Source organism: Micromesistius poutassou (genome assembly GCF_964030765.1).
Source record: "Micromesistius poutassou genome assembly, chromosome: 14".
NCBI lineage: Eukaryota > Metazoa > Chordata > Actinopteri > Gadiformes > Gadidae > Micromesistius > Micromesistius poutassou.
This window is the reverse complement of record NC_140284.1, coordinates 18,932,356-18,959,617: the sequence shown is the minus strand read 5'-3', so window position 1 is coordinate 18,959,617 and position 27,262 is coordinate 18,932,356. Positions and strand designations below refer to the sequence as shown.

General features: G+C 47.8%; 3 protein-coding genes across 5 annotated transcripts in view; 1 reads left to right on the top strand and 2 right to left on the bottom strand.

The window, feature by feature from the left end:
• The window catches only part of slc49a4 (solute carrier family 49 member 4), a 41,706-nt gene extending 32,352 nt beyond the window's left edge, over positions 1–9,354 (bottom strand). Inside the window, exons 1-4 of one of the 2 annotated variants that reach the window (XM_084478423.1) lie at positions 8,928–9,354; positions 6,018–6,111; positions 1,509–1,786; positions 148–277 (exon numbers count right to left, since the gene is read on the bottom strand). In XM_084478423.1, the coding sequence (XP_084334549.1) occupies positions 148–277; positions 1,509–1,786; positions 6,018–6,111; positions 8,928–9,222 (797 nt within the window). In that variant the 5' untranslated portion in view covers positions 9,223–9,354. The remainder of the gene's footprint in view (positions 1–147; positions 278–1,508; positions 1,787–6,017; positions 6,112–8,927) is intronic. The other variant, XM_084478422.1, reaches the window with a different exon arrangement.
• Positions 9,355–9,673: 319 nt separating this feature from the next.
• On the top strand, positions 9,674–18,922 carry hspbap1 (hspb associated protein 1). The gene is made up of 7 exons (XM_084478744.1): positions 9,674–10,153; positions 10,625–10,809; positions 11,848–11,984; positions 12,979–13,150; positions 14,949–15,032; positions 15,842–15,952; positions 16,874–18,922. The coding sequence occupies exons 1-7, from the start codon at positions 9,958–9,960 to the stop codon at positions 17,354–17,356; spliced, it is 1,368 nt and encodes a 455-aa protein (XP_084334870.1). The 5' UTR covers positions 9,674–9,957; the 3' UTR covers positions 17,357–18,922.
• Positions 18,923–18,931: 9 nt separating this feature from the next.
• The window catches only part of slc15a2 (solute carrier family 15 member 2), a 17,751-nt gene continuing 9,420 nt past the window's right edge, over positions 18,932–27,262 (bottom strand). For both annotated transcript variants that reach the window (XM_084478743.1, XM_084478742.1), the window contains exons 8-22: positions 26,769–26,851; positions 26,173–26,256; positions 25,585–25,674; positions 25,430–25,474; positions 25,119–25,154; positions 24,618–24,706; positions 24,025–24,106; positions 23,297–23,422; positions 22,936–23,097; positions 22,728–22,774; positions 22,430–22,537; positions 22,239–22,338; positions 21,538–21,681; positions 19,585–19,689; positions 18,932–19,207 (exon numbers count right to left, since the gene is read on the bottom strand). In XM_084478743.1, the coding sequence (XP_084334869.1) occupies positions 19,022–19,207; positions 19,585–19,689; positions 21,538–21,681; positions 22,239–22,338; positions 22,430–22,537; positions 22,728–22,774; positions 22,936–23,097; positions 23,297–23,422; positions 24,025–24,106; positions 24,618–24,706; positions 25,119–25,154; positions 25,430–25,474; positions 25,585–25,674; positions 26,173–26,256; positions 26,769–26,851 (1,487 nt within the window). In that variant the 3' untranslated portion in view covers positions 18,932–19,021. The remainder of the gene's footprint in view (positions 19,208–19,584; positions 19,690–21,537; positions 21,682–22,238; positions 22,339–22,429; positions 22,538–22,727; positions 22,775–22,935; positions 23,098–23,296; positions 23,423–24,024; positions 24,107–24,617; positions 24,707–25,118; positions 25,155–25,429; positions 25,475–25,584; positions 25,675–26,172; positions 26,257–26,768; positions 26,852–27,262) is intronic.

The window sequence follows — 27,262 nt, the reverse complement described above, 5'->3', positions numbered from 1 at the left end:
ATCATAGTTTAGTTTGTTTAGTGACGTTGTTTAGGACGTTAACAAAGAAGTCTATGTTTACATTAGATCAATTATTGGCATGGGAAATTTGGCTTTGGATAGTGTGTGTGTGTGTGTGTGTGTGTGTGTGTGTGTGTGTGTGTGTACCTCAGGAGTCTGATGATGCTGCTCCTGTAGCTGAGTCTCTGGCTGGCGGCGGCCACGCTGGGAGGCATAGGGGGGCGTGACGGGAAGTACAGCAGCACCGCCCCAAACAGCACCGCAATCGCACCAAACTCTGCAGGACAAACCACCACACACACACACACACACACACACACACACACACACACACACACACACACACACACACACACACACACACACACACACACACACACACACACACACACACACACACACACACACGTTATTCTTTTTTTATTGACAAGTGAGCCGTTATCAGCAGAGGATCACTTGTTTCAGTACAACGTGACATTTGGAAAAGGTCAGCTGTAACCGTTACGGCCCGGGATCAGAGAGCAACACCATTACGGTCAGCCCAACAGTACATCAGAGCTGGTCACCTAGACCTACTTTTTTTTACATCCATTTCTCTACACTTGACTCATGACGACCAATAATAAACATATTTCAGGTCCCCCTTCATGTAAATCTTGCAAAACACTAGCACAAACAGGCAGCATGTGTTTCCATTTCTGCACTCTTCAGTGAAATCCAAAAGGATCACATCATATCCATGTCCATCCATGTCCCCCCACGCTCTGAATGCACCATTTCACGTCGCCTTTCAGTCCATCCACAACCGGGATTCATCCAGCATTCTCTAGCCCAACTCCAGTGGCATGGCTCGCGGTGGCAAGGCACCAGAACCTCTTCAGGGAAGGGTGCCTATACCGGCCTACCTGCTGTCCAAACAACCCTATCATCATAATCCCTCCATTGATTGAACAGCAGCCGCAAATTACCCATGAGTTATGAGACAGAAGCGCATTGATTTCCAACGTGACCATCAATCCCCGGCATTTTGCGGGCTTGTCTCGCCGTTAAGGAACTTTTTCTTCCTTGATGAATCGTAATTCATCCCTGAATGGGCGTAAACGTCTATCTTATCCCTTTGACGACCTCCGTTCACGTCGGCCTCGTCCTCCAGGAAAGAAAAGGAGGTCAATAAATAACAGACTGCAACCTACGCCTAAACAAAGGCTGCCTCCGCTAAGCCATGGTTCATAACACGAGTCCCTTACTTCGATCTTCTTCTGTCTGTGTACTTTTAATTTTCTGAATCAGTTAAGCAGAACGGTTGCAGCAATCTATTCGTCAGAGGGGAGACTGAAGATTAAACTCGTTATTATTTTATAATCTTTTTGCATCTTTTTTTCATTTCAACTTTTGATTGTTTACAAATCTGTAGGGGCACGGCTACACCCCCAGAGGGGGAGACAGAGGGGGAGACAGAGGGGGAGACAGAGGGGGAGACAGCGTGGCTGTCAGGGGGGGGTACATACCCGAGTACATCAACAGCTGGATCCGGTCTCGGATGAAGAGGTCATGGGGCGCCCCGGGCCCCCCGGGGGTGGTCAGCGGCGTGGAGTCGTTGGGGGCGGGGACGAGCAGGGGCCCCACCATGAAGGAGGAGGCAGAGCCCAGGTAGTTGACCAGCGCGGCCACGGCGGTGGCGGTGGCTCTCTGGTCCGGGGCGAACCAGGTGGTGGAGAGCAGGGGCCCGGCGCTCATCACGGTGGGGCCAGCCAGGCCGTTGAGGAGCTGCCCCCCGTGGATCAACCTGCCGGGCGCACGCGGGAAGGTCAGGGGGAAGGTCAAGTTTGAGACGTCTCAAAGCAGACGGTACCTGTGTCCACCCGCGCTGTGAACGTACCATCTTTCATGTCGATGTTCCCTAGCAAGCCTTCATTTATTTTTATAGCCCTAAAATAAGTAAAGGTCTACTGCCACATGCCAGTGTTTGTGATATAATTGCAAAATGTAAAAGGTGAAAGTGAAAAAGCGGGTGGTGGATGTACCAATTTGTGATGGCAGGCATACAGGAAAAGAGGGATGGCGAGTGGGGGGGGGGGGGGGGGGGGGCAAAACTAAACCGTCTCTCTGGACTCCAGCAGTCCTTTGCTGCCCTGACAAATGCTGTCGAGTTTCACTTCAACCGTTTCACTTTACTCGGGCCTCGGGAGAGTTACAGCAGGACAATGCTGTCACCCCCACAGCCACCGCCGCCGCCACCACGACCCATCACCACAACGCGCTCTGATCCCCCCCCCCTCCGGAGCGGTGCGGGAGACAGCCGCCTGGAGACAGAACGGGGACTGATTGATCGGCCGTGAGCTCAGAGAGGACACTATTCGTTTAGTGCTGTCCGGGGCGGCCTAGCGGGAAGTCAGGGAGAACGAGACGAATGGAGGAGAGGAAGGGGAAAATAAGAAGTAAGAAAGGGACAATGGATTTAACGGAAGCAATGAGCATGATGTCAGGGCCTGGGAACAGCTTTGATTATAAGTTGGGGGGGACGCCGGACCGGAGCCAACTTTGGACAAGTTGTCAATGTCTCCATGGATTAATATATAAAACATTTTTCATTCCATATTCAATATCCACATTAGATGATGGATATTTAATGTGGAATTAACGACTCAATTAGACTCATTAGAATCAATTAGAAACATTAACATTACATTAAACATTAACGTAGTCCATCCCGGTTATATTTCTTCCTACCTTTTCGATAATGGTAGACCTATGTTTTACTACAATAGGGAGAAAGTGGTGACGAAATGGATGAGGGGAAAACTGTATTTTTATTTCAATGTAAATCAAAAAGACACCGGACACGCTGGTGGGCATCGGGCAGGAGTAGGAGTGGGGGGAGGTCGGTCCGTGAAGCGAGGGATTATTAAACTAATGGATATTGATGATCTCTGTCAGAGGAAATCTGAATGAGAATGAGACAGCGACAGGGCCCAAAGTGGAGCGACGGTGAAATGATGCTTCCACTCCGGGTGGCAAGGCCGGGCACGACTGGACCTCAATCACTACAGCAGCTCAGAGGACCAGACAGAGACAACGCCACTGCCATTAGGCCCACACACACAAAGCAGCTCAATGCCAGCACTGCAATGGCAGTACATGTGGCATGAAGCACAGTCTACACACTCCTGGATTCTATGATGTACCTTTCTAGCGCAATCAGACAGAAGTGCAAGTGAGAGAGAGAGAGAGAGAGAGAGAGAGAGAGAGAGAGAGAGAGAGAGAGAGAGAGAGAGAGAGAGAGAGAGAAAACTAGGGAAAGGGAGAGATAAGGAGAGAACAGAGAACACAAGGGAAAGAGAGATACGGAGAGAACGAGGGAGAGAGAAAGAGAGATGAGGAGAGAACCAGAGAGAACGAGGGAAAGAGAGACATGGAGAGAATGAGAGAGAACGAGAGCCACGGTGTTTCCTGTGGATTAGATCATGAGGATGAGAGATCGACCGCGGGCTTCGGCCGGACAGTGGGCCCGATCCGATCTCGGACTAATCAGCAGCCATTGAACCGTCTTCTCTCTGCGGCCCGCCATCTATTTGGCCCGACCACAACAGCAGAAGTTGCTGGGGAACACAAATCCACTCCCGTCGAATCTCGATGAACGGGAGGCTCGAGACAATGCAGGCGCCGTGCTCCCCCGTTGAGGAAAAACATCAGAAGAGCAGCAGAGAGGGGTGGTGGTCGTATCCCGTCGCAGAAGCTGAGACAGCTCCAAGCGGATCGGTACGGGGGGGGGTAGGCGAGGGTACTCAGAAGAGGTTCTCAGGTTACGGTCACCTGGTTGAATGTAGCCACTCTCCCACCTTCCCGTGGAGCGGAGGTGGGGGGGGGGGGGGGGGGAGCGGGGGCATCAAAGGCTGCGTTAGATCGCAGCGCGCTGCCCCTGAAGTGCCTGCAAAGCACCATATCTCAGCTAAACTACGGCGTTAGACCTGACCCAACATGCACTCTAACTTTACTCCTATGACAGCGCTCAGAAGTAAAAAAAAAAAATAAAAAATTTAAGAAGAAGAAGAAGAAGAAAAAAACATGTTTACAGGTCCTGTGGACAGAGAACACAGCTGCACACAAAGACAATGCAAAGAGCGCCATCTACTGGTACTGCATGGAATCACTTTCTCCTCCAGGAGACCACGGAGCAGCGCTTCCCCACCTTTGAGCTGAATGGGGTTAGGGTTTGGTCTTAAGGTCAGGCTTAACATTGAGGATTTAGTTTTGGTGTTAGGACTAGCTTTTAGGATTAGGTTTTAAGGTTAGGTTTTAGCATAAGGTTTAGGATAAGGGTCAGGTTTTAGGGTCGTGGTTTGGCTCCTGAGCCCACCCTGACCTCTGAACCAGGACCCCAGGAAGTCCCTGGACGTGAGAGGGCCTCGGGGGCCCGTCCTGGGGCCGCGGGGCCCGTCCACTGAGGCCCTCGGGGGCCCTCAGGTCCAGGGACTGTACGGGTCCCTGAAAAACGACCTTGGATGATCTTACGGGGCTGACAGGCGGACTTTCCTGGGCCAGCCGTCCCAGGAAAGGCCCCGGGCCCCGGAGCTGGTGTGAATCTTTGCATAAATCTTGAATGGTTTTGTCAGGCTAACCTGCAATCTCCTGGTCACTGCTCTCCATCACTGTTTGTTGAAGCTCTTTTAGGCTAACGTCAAGATCCGCACAGAATAATGAATAATAATGATGGAGAATAAACACACATTATATCTGCATTTTCACAACCCCACCGAGAAAAGTATTGGGTTGCACCGGATAACGACCGAATAACCTTGGCCCGCTGAGGCTGATGTGGAGGAAGATATACTGTGGGGGCAGTCTGGGAGGACAGCCATTGGCTACTCTGCAAGCACATCCATATCTCTGTAATTAATTGTGGGCTCCACTCTGCCTCGGACACACCCCTCTTGTCCCGTGTCTGAGGCCTGGCCGTGACCCCCAGTGTGAGATGGGCCACGGGCCAGGGTCCTAAAAGTGCTGCGTGAAACCGTTTTATTCTGCAGCCTAAATCACGTAAGGCAACTAGCTCCAATACCACCAGGCAGGTCAGAATATTAAGGGGAGAGTGATGTTGTGCTTTCTAAACAGTTGGCATGAGACGTAAGGAGAATGGAAGGACAAAAAGTGTGTCTTTGACACGCAGTTCCAAAAAACAGCAGACTAGCCCATTCATGTTGTAAATACTCCACAATTAAGCAATAGGATGAAATCAAATGACGAAAAATAATTCAATTTGGCCCATATTAGCCGAAGCTTAGATTTACTTTATAGTCTATTTGTTATGAGGTTAGCGACAATAATTACCTTTACCCTACATACCTTATAAAAAAAAAGGTCCAATCACTCCCGGAATTCACAGTGTGGAAGCGCTTTCAATGTTTCCCTTCTCCATTTAAATAATTTGCTACTGCATTGTTGAGTGCACAATTCATTTCAAGAAAGATTAAGAATAGGATACTGAATATAATTCCGTCCCCGCAAACACACATTATAATTAAAATGACTTTTCCCAAGACCCTGCACTCAACAAAGAAGAACATGAAACTAAACCACAATGCTGAACATTTGATCCTCACATTTTCTCTTATTTTTCTATGGCTGTGTTGAATAAAAGGCAGTGGGTTTTCAGTGTGTTTGACTGATAAGGGGAGGCTTGCAGTCACAAAATGTAACAAAGAATAATATATAGCACAAAACAGTGTTAGAAATACTGCATTCATCATTCCTATGAATTTCTCTGTTTGTCAAATGTAGGAAGGCATTGACTTATTCTCAAAAGTAGTAAGTTGTAAACCTTTCAGCTAGTTTGCTTGCAATGCAATGCAAGTTGAGACAATGGCCTTGAGGCATACAGTAGGGTAGGCAAGGGTTTGTTTGAGCATTTGCCTTCAACTGCTTTGTGTAGAATCCGACTACTCTGTCATTCATGTCGGATTGGTCAACCGGCTCCGGTTGACCATCGCCTGAAAAAGGCTTCATGGCTGCAGTCTTACCATCGCCGCAGTGGCTCCTCCTCCAGTGGAACGCTGCGTAGCGCAGAGCCCATCAACATTAAGAACGCTGACAGCAGGAGTGACACGCGCAGACCTGGAACACACAGAGACAGGAAACAGTGCGCCACGTGAGAACATTCAGGTCAAGTCAAGTTTGCGTCTCGCAATGAACGTCAGTCTGGCCTTGGCTGGACACTGACAGGTTTCAAAATATGGCAGCTGCCTTACGTTCTGAAATTTTTCAGCGAATCAGGGTGATGCTCTTGCCAAATCAGTCAAGAAAAAAACATATTTACCTTTGAGAAAATCCTTTCATCCTTTAACATTGTTTTACAGTCTATTTCAGATAAAAGTTGTATTATGTGTTTTGATTGCTCCTTAGATGACTACAGTTTCCTTGGGCGAAGCCATGGTACACCACAGACTGAAGCATCCTCCCCAAAGAACTGACTGATCCTAAGAGTTTCAAATGGTTAAGTGTGAACGTGTGAGATAAGGATGGTCTCACAAGGCTAAGGGAGAGTGTGTATTGGAGTGTTGATTGGCCAAGATGCATTAATAAAAAGCATTTATTAAAAGCAACTATTGCTACTGTTGACGAAGATTCCACCCCCAACCTGGTCTGCACATAAAACTACAGCCTTGACACATATGGGAAGAATCCTTGTTCCCTAAAAAAGGAACAGACTCTCCGTTTCTCATATATTTAAAGAGAACTCTCCATTTCCATTTCCTTTTTTTCCAACTGGTACAGCTTACTCTGACTAGCCAATATGTACACAATCTTGAGCTTTTTGGCTAGAGGGTTTGGTTTCCCTTTGTTTGAATGTCTGGCTTTCATATTCTTGTAAGATACGACTTGACATAATGACGTGTGTTTCACTTCTCTGCCAACAAAGTTACACAATATAGGCTGTCATCGGAATGAAGGGTCTTGACCGACAATGACGAATCCCGCCACAAACACACTGTGTCTCGTGATCCCAAATCCTAGTCCAAATTTCATGAGCCTTGTCTCTTTTCTATTAAATCTTAAGACTTTTTCAAAGGGTTGGTGATGGGTTTGAAGAAGGATGCCAAATCACTAAGTTTGAGTGGGATGGTAGTCATAATGGATTATTGGGAATAGATTATTCTTGCAATATTATAATATGAATTCAAGGTTTTAGAAGCCATTATCGCATGGCAGGTTGTGTGGCCTTTAATATATACAGGACACCTTTTTTGACCGAGAACATAAACTTTTAGGCGGAGGTTCTGTACCCATAAGTGTGTACTCTCTTACTGTACCGCACCATACCATCAAGAGCTACACATATCCTATATTTATGTGAAGCTTTGAACTTCAAAGCTTGAACTGCCGGTCAACCAAGAGACAGTAACCTTCCTTTTAAAATGTCCATTAACGGGGTTCACCAGCTTTCTCTGATATATCCTGCACCCTCAGCATACGTGACCTTTGATAAACATATTACATTGACGTGGCCCTGCTCTTCTTCATGGCTGAAGAGCAGCCATGAACACACACACACACACACACACACACACACACACACACACACACACACACACACACACACACACACACACACACACACACACACACACACACACACACACACACACACACACGCTCTATCTCCCCATCACACAGTGCAGTCTCACCAGGTTTGGTACAAATTAAAATGGCTTCCCCACATGGTGTGTGTGTGTGTGTGTGTGTGTGTGTGTGTGTGTGTGTGTGTGTGTGTGTGTGTGTGTGTGTGTGTGTGTGTGTGTGTGTGTGTGTGTGAGAAACATTAAGATTCAGTGTCTCAAAAAACCCACTCAGGCCTCACACTTATTTGCAAGAGGCAAATTAATTTAGCTAAAAAAAATCCCAAATTGCTTACACATATTGAATTGTTGAGAGCCTAATTGCAAGCAACATTCAAATTTAGCCTCCTTTGTACATATGTGTGAGGGGAACAAATGTGGAAATGTGTAGACAGGGCTGTCAGGGATAACACACAAACAAGCCAGTAGCCTAGCAACATGAATCTCTGATTTCAAACTCCAAGCTCACAACATCTACTGTGCTAGATCTACCTTGGTTTAGATCCACATAGTCCTAGACCAAGCTAAAGAATGAATCAGCATAACAAGTTGTCGCTAGGCGTACCAGCAGTGTTTACCTAGTAACCGTACTGCTGTTGCTGTGTTGTAGGGTCATCTGACTAGTGTGTGCATGATCTTCACCTTGCAGTCAGCTGATCAGCTGGAACTGGTTTAGGACCAATCTTAAGTATCACACTGGTTTGTGGGTTTAGAAAAATTGTGGTTGATTTTCCAAATGAGTGAGCACTTCTGAGAAGCAGAATTCCCATTAGACAATCCTTCTGGGTGCTCTCCTGAGATATCGTGATGAGGTGTTATTGGATCTCTTGTGTTGTTCCTTTATCTTACGTGTTGAGTGGGTTGACATTATTTCCGTTGACTGAATGTGATAAGGAAGTCAGACAACCATGACATCCTCACCGTTATAATGTAGTGTAGCAGCGAGTTATTGCAACCTGGTCTAGAACACAAAGTCCTAAATAAAAGCACATTTCAGAACCCATTGATCCAGCTGGTGTTGATCAATGGATCTAAGGCAACGGCTGGCATGGCATATTTATGGAGTTTCACCCAGTTAGATTGTAATCAGGACTAGTCATTAAGCTTTACATATGATCACTCACTGCACTACAGAATACATACATTTAAACATAATTTCGAGAACATTGGGTAAAAGTCGATGCTACTAATCGGACTGTGATTACAGACACGCCTAAATAAACACTGGACACAAATCAGACATGAAAATCAAGGACATGGTCGGACACTGCAATGCACCTTCTAAAAAAAGAAAAAAGAAAACCGAGAACTCACCTTTATTATCCATCAGCCACATGAAGAGCAGCCAGGGGACGTAGCCCACCGGACCCCACAGGACCAGGACCGCGATGTCGGACTTGGTGAACCCGAACGCACGCATGGCCGAGTTCTGGATCGGACCCCACGAGTTCCACACCATCCCTTGCATGAACCCCAGGAGGGAGAACAGCGTCAACACCAGCCATCTTCTCCCGTACACCCTGCTGTACACCGGCAGGTCGTTCGTCTCCGGGCTGGACGGGGACAGCAGAGGTTCCCTCTCTGCCTGGTCGCTCGACGCGGTGCCCATTGTGTTGTTGTTGTTGTTGTTGTACCCTCAAATCAATGACAGGGTATCGGCATCGACAATACGACGGGAACTACTTTACGTTATTTACTTTTTTTTGTCGCCTCCCCCCCACCACCACCATCACCACTCAGAAACAATAACAACAACAACCACCCCTGGTCGGTTTACCGTCGACGTGACGCGAGTGCGCATGTCTAAGCGGAAGTCGTATGCCGTTTGGAAACTGTGCTCCTGTGACCGCCATTTTGGATCGTCCCCCCCGCCGCCCTGAGCGGTCCGCCTCCGCGTCACCGGAGCCGCAATGGCGGACATTTCACCGTCGGCCACGTTCGAACAGAGCCCAGCAGACGTTCACGACAGTGAATGTGTTTACTTCCTTGAGGCGTTACGTTACGTCCCGTGTTGTCAACGTGTTGCGTAATAAGGGTTAGCCCCAGAAGCCCCAAATACATCCAAATAGGGTCTCTACATCTCACTAATCCGGGAAGAGAGGATTTGAGACCACGTTATTTTAAGACGGGTCTAGATCAAGGGAGCCCATCGGAACTCCTTAGAACATACGGTACCGTTGATGGACTTTATTTTGAGCGTCCTCAACTCGTTGGAAGTTTTTTTTAATATATTTCGGGTCATCTTCTGCGATTGAGCGATGACAGAGACATGTCGTACCGCTCATTGACCTGTATCAAGCCTTCGTGTCATTCGTTTTAATATACTGTCCTACTAGTAAGGGCCATGGCAGGCCGAGCCACCGCGAAGCCGTTCAGCCCCGCGGAGGCCCGGCTGATCCTGGACGGTTTACAGCAGCCCGCCGTCTTCCTGAACATGGCCTCTGATTGGCCGGTCTGCGACTGGAGCGTCGACCAATTGGCTGCTTCCCTGGGAGACAAGCTCGTCAGATTCAGGCTTGGTCGAAAAGAAGAGACCAACTGTAAGACAAAAGACAACAAACATTGGCGAGATCAAAACAATAGTACCACATGTACCTGAATACATCAATACCATTTACTGACTGCAATGTTAGTCAGAGGACACTTTATTGACTTCAATAACATTTGGAAGACATTTTTTAATTGGTTACAGTGGGTGGTGATTGAATGTGCAGTCCTGGTATTGCAATTACTGTGCTTAACCAGCTGTGACAACATTTGGACTGCCTATAAACCATTTGATGTATGGGCATAAGTCAATTCTAATAAGTCTAATTTTGAACCTGTCTTCCAACTCTGTACTGGTGTTTTTGTCAGCACTGGTCATTAATGCTGATTAGTGATTACGATACATGTGTCTCTCTCTCTCTCTCTCTCTCTCTCTCTCTCTCTCTCTCTCTCTCTCTCTCTCTCTCTCTCTCTCTCTCTCTCTCTCTCTCTCTCTCTCTCCCCTCATTGTTCTTGGTTCACAGGGCCTCTGTTTGAGACACAGTGTGCCTATGTAGAGGCCGACCTGGCCCAGTTTCTCAGATGGACCGGTGGCCACAGCGGGGCGGACGTGGGGTCTTTTGCTGACTACCCCTTCTCCGAGTACTGGGCCTACGCTGACTACAAGTACATCGCTCACCTGTTCCAGGAGACTCCTTCCAGGTTTCAGGTACCAGCTATCCTGGTCTGATGGTTGCTCATTTTCTGTTGCGTGTTCATTTTATGCCCGTGTCTCGTTAACTTTTAACTAGCGAGTGAGGTTGAAGCAGTCTCAAAGTGCGTGGTTGTGTGAAAACTGCTAGTGTAATTAGATCATTTTCTCATCAATTTATTAAAACATTAAATTAACATCCTTGTGTATTTTCAAGGTTAGGCTTTGTAAAAACACACTTCACGTCCAAGCTTTTGTCTTTTGAATTCAGTCGTAGGTCTTGGGACATTTTAATACAATCCCTGCATTTGGTTTTGCATCTCTAAAAGTCGTATTCAAAAAGACCATTATATACTATTAAATATCTGCTTACTGCTTTTATGTAAATAATCTGCCTTGGAGTTGTTATTGAGAAACCAGGGGTCGTCCCAACCTCTCTGTCTGCAGCTGCTTTATTCTGGCGTCTGTGTGTTTCAGAGGGGCGTCCTCGGAGTCAATAGCTGCTCGTTGGTGATTTACAATGTTTTGCGGGACAAATGAGCAGATGCACAGACGTAGGGCAGGCAAAGTTAATCTTTTGGGTTGTTAACAAAGTAATGCATTAGGGAAGCCCACTTGCAGTAACAAACACTCCATCATGGAAACAGGGGGTGGGTTATACATCCAGAGTCTACCTTTCTTAACTTCAGAATGCATACAACAAAGAAAACAAAAGTGTTTTAGAAAAATAGTTTTGTTCTTGACATTCAGAGCATGTTTTCAATGAACGGTTCAAACTTAAACACACTTCCTCTGCCCGGTCTGGTCAACAACGGTATCCATCTCAAAGGCATGAATGTTCCACCAACACAGAGATCGGGGTCCAGTCTTTTTTTACCTCCCCTCCTGAGATATTTGCCATCTCTCCCCCTCCATGGCATCACTGTGATCGACGCCGTTGCCTTTTGCCATTGTCCTTCCCACTAACCTTTCATTTAAATCCAAACTATTCCCATGACATCTCTAATCGACCCATCACATCGGACACTGCACTCATCACATGTGTTTTTTTCTTAGGATGTCAGGTGGTCCGACTTTGGCTTTGAGGGGCGTGACGGGCGAGCCAGCACCCTGTGGGTCGGCACCCAGGGGGCCAACACCCCATGTCACCTGGACTCGTACGGCTTCAACCTGGTGCTGCAGGTGCAAGGAAGGTGAGGCTAACCAGCAGCCAGCGTGGGCTAAATGTTCCTGTCCTTAAGCCGCTAAGCTGTCATGATGAGTGGCTGATGATATGAATCTGTGTGTGTGTGTGTGTGTGTGTGTGTGTGTGTGTGCATGTGCTCGTGTGTGTTTGCTTGATTCAAGAAGTATGGATGGCGTACCTTTTGTTTACTTGACAGATCCTTTCACCAATGGGGATTCTAAGCAATATCCTTACGAAAAGATCGAGATGTCAGAAATTCATGTTGTCAAATTGAGTTGAAGGATAATTTACGCTACGTGTGTGCGTACATGCGTGTGTGTGTGTGTGTGTGTGTGTATGTGTGTGTGTCTAAAGCCAGGAAAAATCCAGTGAGGTCGGCTGCCTTGAGAGAAGGTGACTACATTATGTTACACACAGGCCCTATTGTGGTACGGAGATCTCCTGACAAAAAGAGGAAAAAACATCAATTTGTATCCTATCTCTCACCTTTACTTTCGCAAGCAAGCACATTTCTTATCTTATACCGGTAATTGGGTCTCGGGGTCATTTCATTTATCCGGCAGCCATTTCAGTAGGCAAAGAAATAACGGTGATGGTTCTTTGTCGCTGTGGATCTGTGTAAGGAATCTTCTAACAGAATGCTGAGGAATCCTTGAAGCTCACAGAGCTTTTGTGATCGCGGTGTCGTGACACAGATGAACTTGAATTGGAGCAGTCGAGCACGTCAACGCTTTTGAAAGCGCCACAGATGTCTAGAACAATGGAACAATTCAGAGACTGGAGGAACACCGTAAAAGTGTTGGGTTAAGAGACTGATGGGGATGTCCTCGTTTGAGGAGTGGATGTTGCCCTCCCTTATCAGCTCGATGGTGCCGTCAGTCCCATTGTAGTAGCTGGTCCGATTGTGTTCTGTGTATCGGCGTAAACCTCTTATTTTTTATTATACAGGTTCCCCGGCCCACTGAGTGACAGCTCTGCTTTTCTTTCTTGTCGTCAAACAGGAAGCGCTGGCACCTGTTTCCTCCCGAGGACACGGCCAGCATGTACCCCACGCGGATCCCCTACGAGGAGTCCAGCGTCTTCAGCCGGGTGGACGTGGTCCGGCCCGACCCGGGCCGCTTCCCGGCCTTCAGGACGGCCAGGCCCCACAGGGTCACACTGCTGCCTGGACAGGTCAGCCCCGGCCCCGCCCTCCCTCCCTCCCTCCCTCCCTCCCTCCGTCCCTCCCTCCCTCCCTCCCTCCGTCCCTCCCTCCCTCCCTCCCTCCCTCCGTCTGTCCGTCCCTCCCTCCGTCCCTCCCTCCCTCCGTCCCTCCCTCCGTCCCTCCCTCCCTCCCTCCCTCCCTCCGTCCCTCCCTCCCTCCCTCCCTCCCTCCGTCCCTCCCTCCCTCCCTCCCTCCCTCCCTCCCAGAGATGGAAGCCTCCGTAGCGCCGGTTTATAAAGTAAAAGCCTCTTTAGAGGCTCAGTTATGGTTCCACGTCGACGCAACGACCACGCAGACGCTTCGACGCAGGCGTGAACCTGTTTTTGGTTCTGTGTTGGGTTTTAGTGAGCGGACCAATCACAGCCCTTGCTGCTGCGTCGCCTCGATGCAAGGTTACAATCTTTGGGACGCACACGTCAGGCCCTTGGGCTGGACACAAGGAGGGTCCGTAAACCCCCTTGGGTGGCGTCACCGTGGAACCATAACTAGGCCTTTACTCTGAGCCACCTGGTTTGAACCATTTGGTGTAACTCCGGCATAAGTAAATATAGCACTTTTTCACTTTGAATGTCTCTGATTCTTTAGTATTGCAACTCCGCGACAGTTTTACTGGACCAGGGTGAGAGGGACTAAAATGCTGGTTAAGTTGACTGTGCAGACAGATATGCAGTCACAGAATTTGTCGTGTGTGATAAATGTTCTGCAACATGTTACACAATGCGTTGCACGGGACATTTTATGATTCCGCACAGAGTGCGTAATCATAAAAATGCTTTTTTATTGCTCATCACGCAACGTCCTCGTGATGGAGAGCAGAACCAGTATCTTGGTCTTTATGGTCTTTTACGTGCATGGATTTTTTTTTAATGGGCTGAGGTGGTATGCTCGTTACAACCTGGGCCTCGCAGTTCTGAAACACCCTGGCAGATACGGGTTGAAACGGGCCTGATCGGTATGCATTGCGTCTAACACAGAAAGCCCTTATCCTCATCTGGTTGCTTGCACAGAGAAACCTGGATTTCTCTGTGCAACCCCCCACCCCCACACAAGCCCTCCTCCTCGCCCACCGTTTCTGACACAGTGCTGCTGAGGTTTCAGCCAGACTTTGTTTTTTTTCCCCAAAAGTCAAAACATTGCACGGACATAGAAGTTCGGTCTCCGTCCTTATCATCGATGTCGTCGTGGGCGACCTCAGAAGTCCCCCGTTGCCCCACACACTCTAATCACAGCCACCTCTTCTTCGCACTCACATGGTATATTTTAAACTCGTATCATGTGATACAAAGCTTTTAGTTTTTTACGTATTTCATTTTTAATTAACAGAATTATTCGAGTTCGGTTCGAGTTCAGTGCTTTTGTCTTTTTGTCAATTTTCACATTCCCCGATACCCACCATTTTTCTGCTATGATTTTAATAAGCCATGATCAGTCCAAATGGGCCCCATCAACGCCAAGGCACTTGTGTCAGCTGCCAACACAAATGAGACACTGAGTGCACAGCGATTACACTATTGGAAAGCTTAGAATATTTCAGCAAAATCAAACAAAGCACAGAGCGGTGCTCCTTTCATGCCATTGCGCGTCAATGAATCAATGAAGCCATCTCATTCGAAAAGAGATTGGAGAGGGAACTGGGTGCTGGGCTGGAAAAGGTGACGTACTGCCCCCTAGTGGATTGTGCGCATGATTGCATCATCTGTAATTGTGTCTGCTGAACAATGGCAATTCCAAGGACAAAGTTGACCCCTCTTGAACGGTGGCCCACAGGTGCTGTGCGTCCCCAGACACTGGTGGCACTATGTGGAGTCCCTGGACGCGGTCACTGTTAGCGTCAACACCTGGATAGAGCTGGTGAGCTAGCACCCCCTCCATCTCACCATCTCCACGCAACACACACCTTCTGCTTCCTAGTGTGTACAGACGACTGATATCTGATGCTTTCTCTCAAAATGAAAGGGGCTCTTCAGGCGAAAAAAATGAGCATTTTGAGGGGAGCCAATTACTTTGAAAGAGCCCCCAGGCTAACGGATGGCTGATGCTCACAGTGCTAAGTGCTGCCATCCGACGCTACATCCCCAATCTGAGCAATGAACACGTCCTGTAGTGAAGGATGACACCGTCATTATGGTGTGTGTGTGTGTGTGTGTGTGTGTGTGTGTGTGTGTGTGTGTGTGTGTGTGTGTGTGTGTGTGTGTGTGTGTGTGTGTGTGTGTGTGTGTGTGTGTGTGTGTGTCTATTTCTCTGTGTCTGCATGCAGACGCACACCATGTGTGTGTGTTGTGTGTGCATGGGCACATCCACAATCACTGGGTGAGAGTGTGTGTGTGTATATGAGTATTCCTGCAGAATTCTTGTACACTCGTGTTGTGTGTGTTGGTACGTGTGTGTGTGTGTGTGTGCATTAGAGTGCCTGCAGCAGAAGAAGCCCAGCCTCTGCCAGAGAAGGGTTTATTCAGCTGGGCCGTCCCTCCCTGCAAGGTCACTGATGTGCTGGAATCTCTGCAAGCAGCCCCCACCCCCCTCCTACCCGCCATCCCTCTCCTACAGCGTACCCATGCTCCATTCTCTCTTGCTCTTCAACCTGTGTCCCCCGTCCCCCCTCCCCCCTCCCCCCTCCCACCCGACTGACCGGCCTTTGTTGACTCTCTCTTCCGTGACAGGAAGTGGACGACGAGGCGAGGGTCAGCGAGGCCGTGACCAAGGCGGTGGTGTGCGCGCTGAAAGCCGCGCCGAGCCGTGACAACCGCGACACGTGGCTCAATCCCACCGAGGTAGAGGCGTCCACACGGGGAGAGGGAGTGTTGTTTACATGACTTGTCTTCAACTGCGCCTGGCTAGACTCGGACCACAAAATCCAATCCACGGCGTTGGCAGGAGTGTGTTGAAACACACACGATCACTTCTGAGATGTCTGACCGAATGGATTAAGTTTCGAATGAAGAATTATACAAATTCTTAACTCCGCTGATAACACGATTGAGCTGATTTCTCCTAGGAACGTTGTCGTCACACAACGGTTGTGTAATTACTGCCTCAGGCTTAGAAGGCTGTGATTGTACACACGTCTTTCTGGCGTCTGGGCGGCTGCTGCTTGCATAGCAATTTCACATGAAGCTTTATTTGAATGTTTGTTTGAAAGTGGAAGCAAAAAACCTCCTGAGGCTCCTCTCAGCGCAGCCGAGAGCAGGACGAGTGGCCGTCGCCCCCGCCCTCCACACAACGCCCCCTCCTCTCTGTGGCCGTCGCCCCCGCCCTCCACACAACGCCCCCTCCTCTCTGCGGCCGTCAGGGAGGCTCTGCCGAGGCTGCGGTCCACCACAGCACAGATGGTGTTTCAGTCCTTCTTAACGTGCAGGGAGTGATTCCCGGTTCGGGAAGAGCTTAGGAACTTGTGATGGGACGCAGAAGAAGAGAATATCTGGTGTCTGGTGTACCAGATACCAGAGTTCGCACTGAGTTCAAACTCAGCCGGCCAAAATCCTGGGAGATGACACTAATACAGAGCTCATAAATAAAGGATTACAATCTGAATCAATATTTGGCTTGTCGTTTGACTAATGACACGCTGTCAGACACTGATGTAGTCTGTAGATTTGCAGGATCTCTCTTAAGTGGATTGCTTAATTGCAGACGATGTGAAGCAGAATATAATTCCACCGCTCACCACTTTTATTCTCCCTCGTCCTTTGCAGGACGAAGTGGCAACTCACGAGGAAAACATGCAGTGCCTGAACCTGGCAGTGCGGGCGTGCACGCAGCAACCGCCGGTCACAACAGGAGCCCTGAAACGAGACTCTGCCGGGCGGGCCGCCGGCCCCGCGCCTCTTACCGCTGCCTTTGGGCCACACCTCATCCCGGTGCCCCGCGGCCCCCCCCATGACGACGCCGCCGCCGCCGCGATCCGCTCCGCCCAAACACCAACCAAGCAGGCGAGGCTGTCCGGGTCGGCGGCGGGGCGGTCCGCCGTCGGTCCGGGCGGGTCCGGGGGGGACGCCGCCGAGCGGGATCAGACCCCGGGGGCGGGGCATGCGGTGCCAATCACCACCAACGACCTGTTGGACTGCCTGGTGCATCCTGATGTCGTCAGCCGCGTCACAGAGCTGCTGTTGGAGACGCGGGGCCGCAGGCGGCACGGCGCCACACCCGCGCGGCGTTCAAGTTTAGAGCCGCAGTAAATGACACGTGGGCTCGTGGTGCTGGTGGCGGCGTGGAGACCGTGTTCGGAGGAGCATCATACCAGTCTTCGTGGTTGTTTACGAAAGAGGCTTTGACTCAAATAACTTTAGGGTTAGCGGGAGCCGTCGGGACACCAGTGAGGTGCTGAGCTTTCTCTTGACAGATTAAGGTTTTGACCCCAGCCCACTACTTGGCAGAACCAGAATCCCATGGTTTAAAGCATCCCTTTTAAGGCCACGTTGGCGGTGTTTAAGGAGTGAAATGCTTTCCCCCCTGGGTAATCAGATTCCAAGCTTCTGATGAGTCACAGAAATTCATTAATCAACAGTTGGGGGAAATAACTGAGGATTAATTGAGCAATTCATAATCCGATTGTGTAAACATGGGGATAAATATAAGCAAGTTCCTGGATTTTGCAGACGCATGCCTTGTTTGCACAACCTAACTCGGCATCAGGAAGAAAAATTGATCCACAATGTTGTTATTAATTTAAAGGAATAGAAAGTCGTTTACTTGACATTGTTAGTGGGATATTTGTTTACTTCATGCCCTCTGCCCTCATTTAGTAAACAAAGCATTGCTGTCCAACATCAACGGTAGATTGTTATGCTACTGTGATGGGGCGATGCTTCCAATGCTAATTGTCAGCCATTAGCATTTAACTGGTGTTTTGAATTGCAGAACATTTGTCAGGGTTCTCCAGGAACTTTGAATAGATGCAGCGTTAATTGTAAAATGAATGTTAATTAATGCATACATTTTATACATTTGTTTTAAAATAAATGAATTAAAAAGATTCTACAGAATGGTGTCCAAGCTTTCAAAAAATGTATTAACATCAAATACTGGAAAGCAGCAAGGTCTCGTTTATCCATAATGCAAAAGGCACTCCTTTAGTAAGTGAATAGTTCTCTGATTAATACCAAAGTAGATTATAGGAAACAAGGTTAACCATTAAAAGAGATTTTAGAAAGCTAAAATCTATGTTTTGTGCAACATTTTAAAGTATAATTTCTGGCGCAATAAACACAAAATAATATTATTCTTGTCATTTAAAATACATGTTAAAATGGAAAAATATAGTAGCAGATTTGCATTGACGTTTCATCACTGATCATACGATAAACAAGAAAACACAATCATCACCTTTTTACACGTAAACATCACAAATAAAGTAAGTCGACAATATAATTAATTACAAAAAACAAAATAAAACATCTCTGGAAACTGACCCACTTTGAGGCAAAGCAGAGACTAGAGAGTTGATTAAGACATTGGCAGTGCTCACCTGCCCTCAACTTCTAATCCCTGTGCAATATTTATATTAAGTATGGAAGTCTGACACTAATTATGCACCAGAAGTCTATCAGTGTGACGTGTATTAGTCGCCGAAACGTGTGGGATGTCACCCTGTGACAGCTCATTTACAGAAATAACACGTATGTGACATCTCTATCTCTAATAAAAACAGCTATGCATCATGGGAGATGGTACTGAAATGAGTGCACACCGGTTGTAGGTTTAAACTTCTTGGGAGGTTGCATTAAAGGCATCATTAAGTAGTGCAGTATTTCAGACAGCATTACAAAATGGTGACGCCCCAAATAGTGAGCTATATACCAGCGGACCAATCCGAACAGGGCTGAAGGAGGGAAGACGTTAGTTTATAGTTTGGTGATCTTCTCCTTCATCTTCATTTTCTGCTCTTCCTCGCTCCCTCCCTTCACAACGTCGTCCTGGTACAGTTTGTCCAGCTGACTTGGGTCCACGTAGGTGTAGAAATGGGCCATGATGGAGAAGATGATGCACACCGCCACCAGCAGACCCGCAAACAACACAAACTCCGCCCACTGCAAACAGCAGAGAAAGACTCAGGAAACATCGACACAGCACTGTGGATAAGAGTTCATCCAACAACAATAGGCACTCGTCTGGGTTTTACTGAACGCAATCAGGTGGCTGTTCTGGCCGGCCTTTATCTGTACGTATTTTACACCTATGTCAACCATCCACCCATCAAGGTTAACTTTTAACCTATGCGCTGTCATGGAATGTCACAAAATGACGTCAAATTCCATTTCTAAACACACAACAACGTTGCCTTTGCAAAGTATGTTAAGGACACGTTTAGTCAGACGTGAGGTGTGTCGCGTGCAGCGCTCACAATCCCCCTGCTAGCCCAGGAGAGATGTCCCCAACGCTCACACGTTCCCATGGGTCGTCTCACCTGTTCCAGCCCCCCCCCCTCCGCCACGATCAGCACGATGACGTTCCCGAAGGCGACGGTGAGCAGCCAGCCGGCCTGCAGCACTGACTTCATGTTCGCCGGAGCCTGGGGAGAGAGAAGGTGAGGGAGTCACATCTTGGAACACCAGTTTAAGCAGTGGTTCCCAACCTGGGGGTCTGGACCCCACTTGGGGTTTTCCATAAAGCATTTGAGGCCATAGGAGATGATGTTGAATTATATATAGATAGAGATATCTAATATACTTGCATATACTAACAGACCATATAATAACGCACTTGGAGTTGTCCAATAGGCATTTGAGACCATGGGAGAAGATGCTGAATTATATATAGATATTATAGATATCTAAAACAATTGTATATAGTAAAAGACCATATAATAAAGCACATGCTTGCACATTCTTTAACCTGGCGGCATATGTTGATTAACCTGACGTGCACAATGGTTTGTTACACAGAACCATCCGGAAGTCGTCCTTTGAAGGTGTTTGGAAAAGGACAGGCACTTTCAAAAAACACTCGGCAGGTGATTGGATGACACTTCTGTCTATCACCAGATATCACACATCACGTAGATCACATGGTTCCTCATAAGACGCTGATTGGTCCGAACCACGATGTGTCAACCACAAGCGCATAACTTAAAGCCTGGTAAGATGGATTCTCACCAGATCGTGATCTCGCGAATACAGCTGCCTCACAAGGTTACATGTTTACAGGGTAATATGTTAGGTTAGTCCTACAAATCGAATCATTTTGAGTTAAAGGGACAGTTCAACTCTGTACCAAAACAGCATTGTCATTGGGGTAGAAGTAGAAAGATCCAGATAAGCCGTGTTGAGGTGCAGGTTGAGGTGTAGGGTTGCTTCATGGAAGCTAATTCAGCTGTGGAGTCAGCTTCTTCTGACCCCGATGACATCACTGTGGCGTGGGAGTGAGCTGGCATATGGTCTAGCAGAGCTGACCACTGCATACAAATAAAACGTGGGAAAATATTTTTTGTTTTCACCGTTCCGTCTAAACTTCAAAAAGAGGGGTTAATTGTTCTCCTCTAAGGCCTCTGGGCTTGTGCCAGGTCGGAGTGTTCCCTGCTCCTCCCTCCCTGGTGCTCCCATTTAACTCCCCAACAGGATGAGTTCAAGGAGCACCCTGTTAGAGCTGTGTAGCGCCTGTTACGCTGCTTTTCCACCGACAGTACCAGCTCGACGCGCCACGGCTCAACTCGGCACGACTCGGTTTGGTTCCGGGCACGTCGCGTTTCCATCTAAGAAAAGTACCTCTTCAACGTGGGCGGGTCGTCAGATAGCACGCTCAGATAGCAGCTGTGTAAGGCCTGTTAGAGCCTCCCTGTTAGAGCCTGTTAGAGCCTCCCTGTTAGAGCCTCCCTGTTAGAGCCTGTTAGAGCCTCCCTGTTAGAGCCTCCCTGTTAGAGCCTCCCTGTTAGAGCCTGTTAGAGCCTGTTAGAGCCTCCCTGTTAGAGCCTCCCTGTTAGAGCCTCCCTGTTAGAGCCTCCCTGTTAGAGCCTGTTAGAGCCTCCCCGTTAGAGCCTCCCTGTTAGAGCCTCCCTGTTAGAGCTGTGTACAAAATGCCTCCTGGCCCACTTCTGTTTTGTCATTCAGAGGCGGAGCTATAGTGCAATTCCCGTTTTCTCTGTCCCCGTTCCTGCAGATCTGAGGGGAGTGTTGCCAGAAGGTTGGATTGATGTTACCTGGCAACCCCAGAACGACTAGAACCAAAGACCATGAACCTACAGAGGGCAGTTTGAGTCCATATTTACATCTCATCCTATGCTTTTAAGACTTACTGTTCAGTTTCGATTTTTCATCTACAATGGGGAGTTTCAGGGTTCGGTTTGCCCTTAACTCCTCAACACACACAAGAAATATTGAAGCAGATATAAGTGGTGCTGACGGAAGGTGGTGGGGAGTCCCACCTGTGAGTAAGAGAACTCCAGGCCGGTGATGGAGAACATGACTTCCCCGACAGTGATGAAGACGTACTGGGGAATCTGCCAGGCGATGTTAACATTGTTGGCCATCACGTCCTCAAACCTGCGTGCCACGATACTTTCGCCGTTCTAGAGAATGACAGCCGGGAGACAATGAGTTAAAGATACAGTGTGTAGGATTTAGCGGCATCTAGCGGTGAGGTTGTATATTGGTAAATAACTGAATACCCCCCATCCCATTCCTTTCCAACGAGATATGAGAAACTACGGTGGCCTGTAAGGTGCCAGTAGGTACTTCCCAAACAAGTGGGACTGCATCAGTCTGTAAAACTATAGTTCATACCTTACAAGTAAGGTAGAGTTTTTGATTTCAAAGATTAAAAAACCTTCCTCTCTGGAGCGGTTTCTTTGTTCTGGGCTTCTGTACACATGGCAGGCTCAATAGAAGAGGACCTGCTCCCTATGTAGCTATAAAGGGCTCATTCTAAGATAAAGAAAACCCAACGATTCATATTTTCAACTGATTATACACTAATGAAAACATACTTATGAATGATATATTCCATTTCCTCCAAATCTGTTCCGCTAACCACAACTTAACTCTACACACTGCAGCTAAGTATTATGGGATGGTCCACATGGTGTCGGGCGGTAAGACTGGAGAGCGTAGTCAAAGCACGCTGTACCTTCACCAGTATGAAGGTGTATGAGGCACCAAAGTCTAGAAGACCCAGGTCCAGGTAGGAGCAAGCTCCGGATGGCGCCTCACACTTGACCTTCGAGTATCTACCAGGGAAGAGGTGATGAAATGGAGACAAATAAATAAATGTCACCATTTACCACCGTCACATTCTGTCAGGGGGAAAGCCCCACTCACCGATTCCTTGTTAGGTTCTGGATTGGGGACATGACGTAGTTAGCCTGGACATCGATGGGAACGTCCCCAAGATACACGCTGGTTTTTTCAGGCAGCTCGCTGATGAACCTGTAACACAAGATTGGTGGTTTCTTCATCTTTTGATCACTTTGTCATCCTCATCCACATCATCATCATCATCGTCGTCATCGTGAGAATCAAAGCTAACGTGTTATGCATGTACATAATGTAGTTGTATACAATAACATTTCAGAAAAAAAGTATATATAATATCTATCTAAAGGTATAAATAATATACCTCAAAAAAGCATTCCCGCCAGGATCTTTCTCAATATTGTCCTCCACCTGGAACAACAAATACAGCGACACGGAAGTGAGCAGAAGCCGACAGAAGAAACGCGTACACGGCCCACGCGGTAATGATTCTGTGATTAGTGATTCATTCCTGAAGGCTGGACATCCATTAACATCCAGCTCAATGGACTGGGCTCTCCGTCCACACTCACCAGGTCACACTCCACTCCCGTTCCCGGCGCTCCCGGGTACAAGAAGAGACTGTAGGCCCGCTGCTCCGTGAACAGCTGCCTGCACTGTTGAGTGGCGTTGACGCCTATGGTCAGGTTGGTGCTCGGCTCCCCCAGGTGAAGTGTTTTGTACTGCTGGGGGTCCTGGTGAACACACAGCCGCGGTCTGGGGTTAGAAACGTACCAACGAGAGGACTTCCGCCATTACAAGGCTTTGAGTCACCTCCGATGTCAATGGAGCACACATGTGACAGAACATAAGGATGGAAAAGTGCAAGAAAAACAGAAACACAGATCAAACTGTGCACAAACAGTCACATGAAAACAATCCAGCCATCCTTACCTGAAAGGAATGGATGGGCGCCTCAAACAGGTCAGAGTCGGGGACAGACAGAGAGACTTCTCTCTCCATCAGGTTGTAGACCTGAACCAGAGTCTCTCCTGGTCCCGTGGGCTCCACCACCGACTTCTAGCAGAACAGACAGAGGGAGGCAGAGAGAGGAGAGAGGGGAGTAAGTGTGTGCGTGTTTGTGTGTGTAGGGTTTGTGTGTGTGTTTTGGTGTGAGTGTGCATCCTCCCATCTAAGTTAGTAAGTTAGCAAGTAAGTAGGTTAATGTCCAAGATAAACGCTGGGCCATGAACATTCTTCCACTCCAGTGTGGCTGCCCCAAAGGCAAGCGCGCGCGTGTGTGTGTGTGTGTGTGTGTGTGTGTGTGTGTGTGTGTGTGTGTGTGTGTGGTAAATGACTGAGTGGTTGAAGACAAAACCCATCCCCATGACCCAGGGATAACTAACAACGTGCACATCTGTCTAGACATTTTCAACCTAAACTACGTTTGAGACATTATGCAGACAACATCAAACATCAAACTATTAATACGTATAATACATAATACAATCAATTAACAGGTTTTGTTGCCGCCATGAAAACCAAGGAGACAGCTGAAAGAAGTCATGGCTGGGGCTACATAAAGTAAAATAAACTACTCTAATATGTGCAGCTGAAACGTGGCCAATCCTGATGTTTGACACTCAGCCTATGGCTAGGAATGTCCAGCTTTGCATACGAACCATCACATTGATCTCTACTAGAGTAGCGAGACCAAAGGCAACCGCCGCAAAGATCATCCCACAGGCCATCTTCCTGAGGGGCCTGGAGAGAGAGAGAGAGAGAGAGAGAGAGAGAGAGAGAGAGAGAGAGAGAGAGAGGGAGGGAGAGAGAGAGAGAGAGAGAGAGAGAGAGAGAGAGAGAGAGAGAGAGAGAGAGAGAGAGAGAGAGAGAGAGAGAGAGAGAGAGAGAGAGAGAGAGAGAGAGAGAGAGAGAGAGAGGGAGAATGTTTACATACTAGAGAATTATATACAGAATTCTGATAATTCTGATACTGAACACAATGGAGAAAAGATAGGTGGAGGTTATGTGTATTGCAATAGACAGAACAACCAAACACACGCACACACACACACACACACACACACACACACACAGACACACACACACACACACACACACACACACACACACACACACACACACACACACACACAGCTCTCTATGTATGCCTCCACTGTTAAAGACTGAGTCAACGGTTAATATGCGGCCTCTGAGGCCAAAGCCAACACGCCTCATTTACCAATTAAAGGCTAAAGACCGACGATGAACTCACGTGATGTTAACCCTGCACAGGCCCACCAGCGGGTATATGATGAAGTCGAAGATGGGTACAAAGACCAGGATCAACAGAGCATTTAGCATCTACAGGACGACAGGAGGAGGAAAACATACTTGTAAATAAGTCATTAACGTACCGCATAAAAGTCATAGAACTGTCATAAAAGCATCGAGGGTTGGAGTTCAGCACGGACTCAGGGAGGATAGCAAACAGAAATCATTTTTCTATAACATCTGTAAAAATGCTAAAAGGCTCAGTGTGTGTGTGTGTTTGTGTGTGTGTGTGTGTGTGTGTGTGTGTGTGTGTGTGTGTGGATGTGGGTGTGGGTGTGTCTGTGTTTGTGTGTGGATGTTGATGTGTGTGTGTGTGTGTGTGTGTGTGTGTGTGTGTGTGTCTAGGTGTGTGTGTGTGTGTGTGTGTGTGTGGGTGTGTGTGTGTGTGTGTGTGTGTGTCTCTGTGTGTGTGGAGAGGGGCGGTAAGCTGCCAGAGCCATACCTGCATTTGGTCAGGCTTCACAGTGAAACCTTCACTCTGTTGGGGGGTAAAAGCCACGTTAAAGTAAATAGGAGCCACAATTCAACTGAACTTGATGGACTCCACAGAGATGAGGACACTTTACACTTATCAAGGGCCACATCGCTATAAAATAAAACTCCAAGGAATTTACAAGTCATCCTCACAAAGGGATGGGCCAAATGTGAGGCTATCTCGATGATTATCACTTGCTATAAAGTTATTGTCATAGTTATCACTCCCACCAAACCGTATACGATTTAAACCCTGACTGCACTCAAACAAACCCTTACCAGCGCCATGTTCATCCTGGTGGCCTGCAGAGTCCAGCGGGATCCCTGGCACATAAAGCAGAAGACAGAAGGTCTCGTTAAAGGCCCGTTCGCTTCTAGCTGGTTTATTGTTGAGTAAGGAGCTTTAGTCTCAGGAGGAGGGAGTCTCTGAGTACCTGCTGATCAAACAGGGCCCAGAACATGGGCAGGGGGATGTAGAGCGTCAGCACCCTCAGCACCATCTTGATCTCCTGAATCAGACGCTTCTGTGGAGACGAGCAGAGGGAACGTCCGCGTTCACCGGTTAAAGACGTCCTCGTGGTCACACCGGCACCCACCCAAAAAAACACATTTCCATCTCCATATCCAAATCGTTTCAACAATCTCACTGCTATAAATCCACCAATGTATTACATCTGTTTTGAGTCGTTGCCGATATCCAAGATACTTTGAAGAAGTTTTATGGTTATTTAGGGTGTATTGTTTAAGTGGCTTCCTTCTTAGACACATTAGAAGACCAGTAGTTGACCAAGCAAAAGCAGCCAAACGTTCATGCTCTTTACAGGGAGCTTATCAATGAATAGCAATTCTCTGGTGTTTGCCTCCACATTTTTAACACAAATGGCATGTAGGAAGCTGCTAAAACCAAACATAGCGATGTACTAAACGTCGAATTGGGCCTCAATGGGTGCAGGGAAGCCCTTCGGTCTAGACTCTAGAGACATGTCATTTCCTTCGGGTGCAGAGGTTTCAAAACATCGTACTGAGTACTTCTCCTCAGCCCAGTCCAGCCAGTGTTTCCTCTTCGCATCATGCTTGGAGCTTCTCATGCGATTTTGGATAGCAAACTGCAAAAAAAAGAGAGAAAAGAAAGGAGGAATATTCAATCAATTGAATGTGCTCAGAGAGGGGGGAAGAATCGGCACATGTAAATAATTAAGCCAAACTATATTGTTTTTGGCAACGTTTTTAGAGAGGCCAGGATAGAGTTATGATGGTTTTATCACCCAGACCGGTATTGTCCTTTAAACAACCCTGTGTAATACTACGACTGGTGAATCGGTAAAACAAGTTTAGACCCCCCACCCAAACCTTAATACAATTCATCTGTTATCTCTATATCACTTCTCCAAAAGGTTTTTCAGACCTCATATACTGGTGCTTCTCATTCTATTACACAGATTCTTATGATACAATCCTGAAATACCTAGAAAGTAAAGTAACAAATCATATTCATAACAGCAGGAGATAGCATTGCATCATTCATCTATGATTCCATGCATGCTTTTCACAGGCCTTTCACATCTGGAACTCGTTCACTCCCATGTCCCCGCGATTAACGGGATGATCGATAACTCACCCCGATGCACTTGCAGACATCCGTCAATATGTTTCCCTCTGGGGGAACCTTCTTGTACATGCCACTGCCAGAGATGAACACCACTAAACAAAGCACAGAGGAGACTCTTCAGTACGGGCCGCAGAGAGCCACAACAGCCCGTCACATCTCCAACGGCTTCGCTCTGTGTCTAACGCTCACAGTCTGCTCAGGGTTCAGGTTCTGTTCAGTGGTGTACTACAGAAACAACATTGGGATAAAGCAACGATTGGGTTTGTTATCATCAAGAACCACACTCACATGCATTCACTATTAAACATCGAACATTTCTTCAGGTTGCTAGGGGTTACGGATGGCTTGCTGGCCAAGTTGGTGACCAACAGGAGGCCATTGATTCTGCCGGCTCGGCGGGCGGCCCGGAGCAGGGCTCCCATCTCCGCTATGAGAGCCCCCCCCGCCCACTGACCCACTTGCTTCCAGCGGCCCCGGCGTGTGTTGATGTGGCGTGGGTGACT

What these genes read in the sequence shown, in the direction of transcription:
- hspbap1 (XM_084478744.1), top strand. Translation starts at nt 9,958, where the DNA reads ATGGCAGGCCGAGCCACCGCGAAGCCGTTCAGCCCCGCGGAGGCCCGG. An exon ending in TCAACACCTGGATAGAGCTG is followed by an intron (nt 15,033 to 15,841) that starts GTGAGCTAGCAC and finishes CTTCCGTGACAG; the next exon opens with GAAGTGGACGACGAGGCGAG. An exon ending in CGTGGCTCAATCCCACCGAG is followed by an intron (nt 15,953 to 16,873) that starts GTAGAGGCGTCC and finishes CGTCCTTTGCAG; the next exon opens with GACGAAGTGGCAACTCACGA.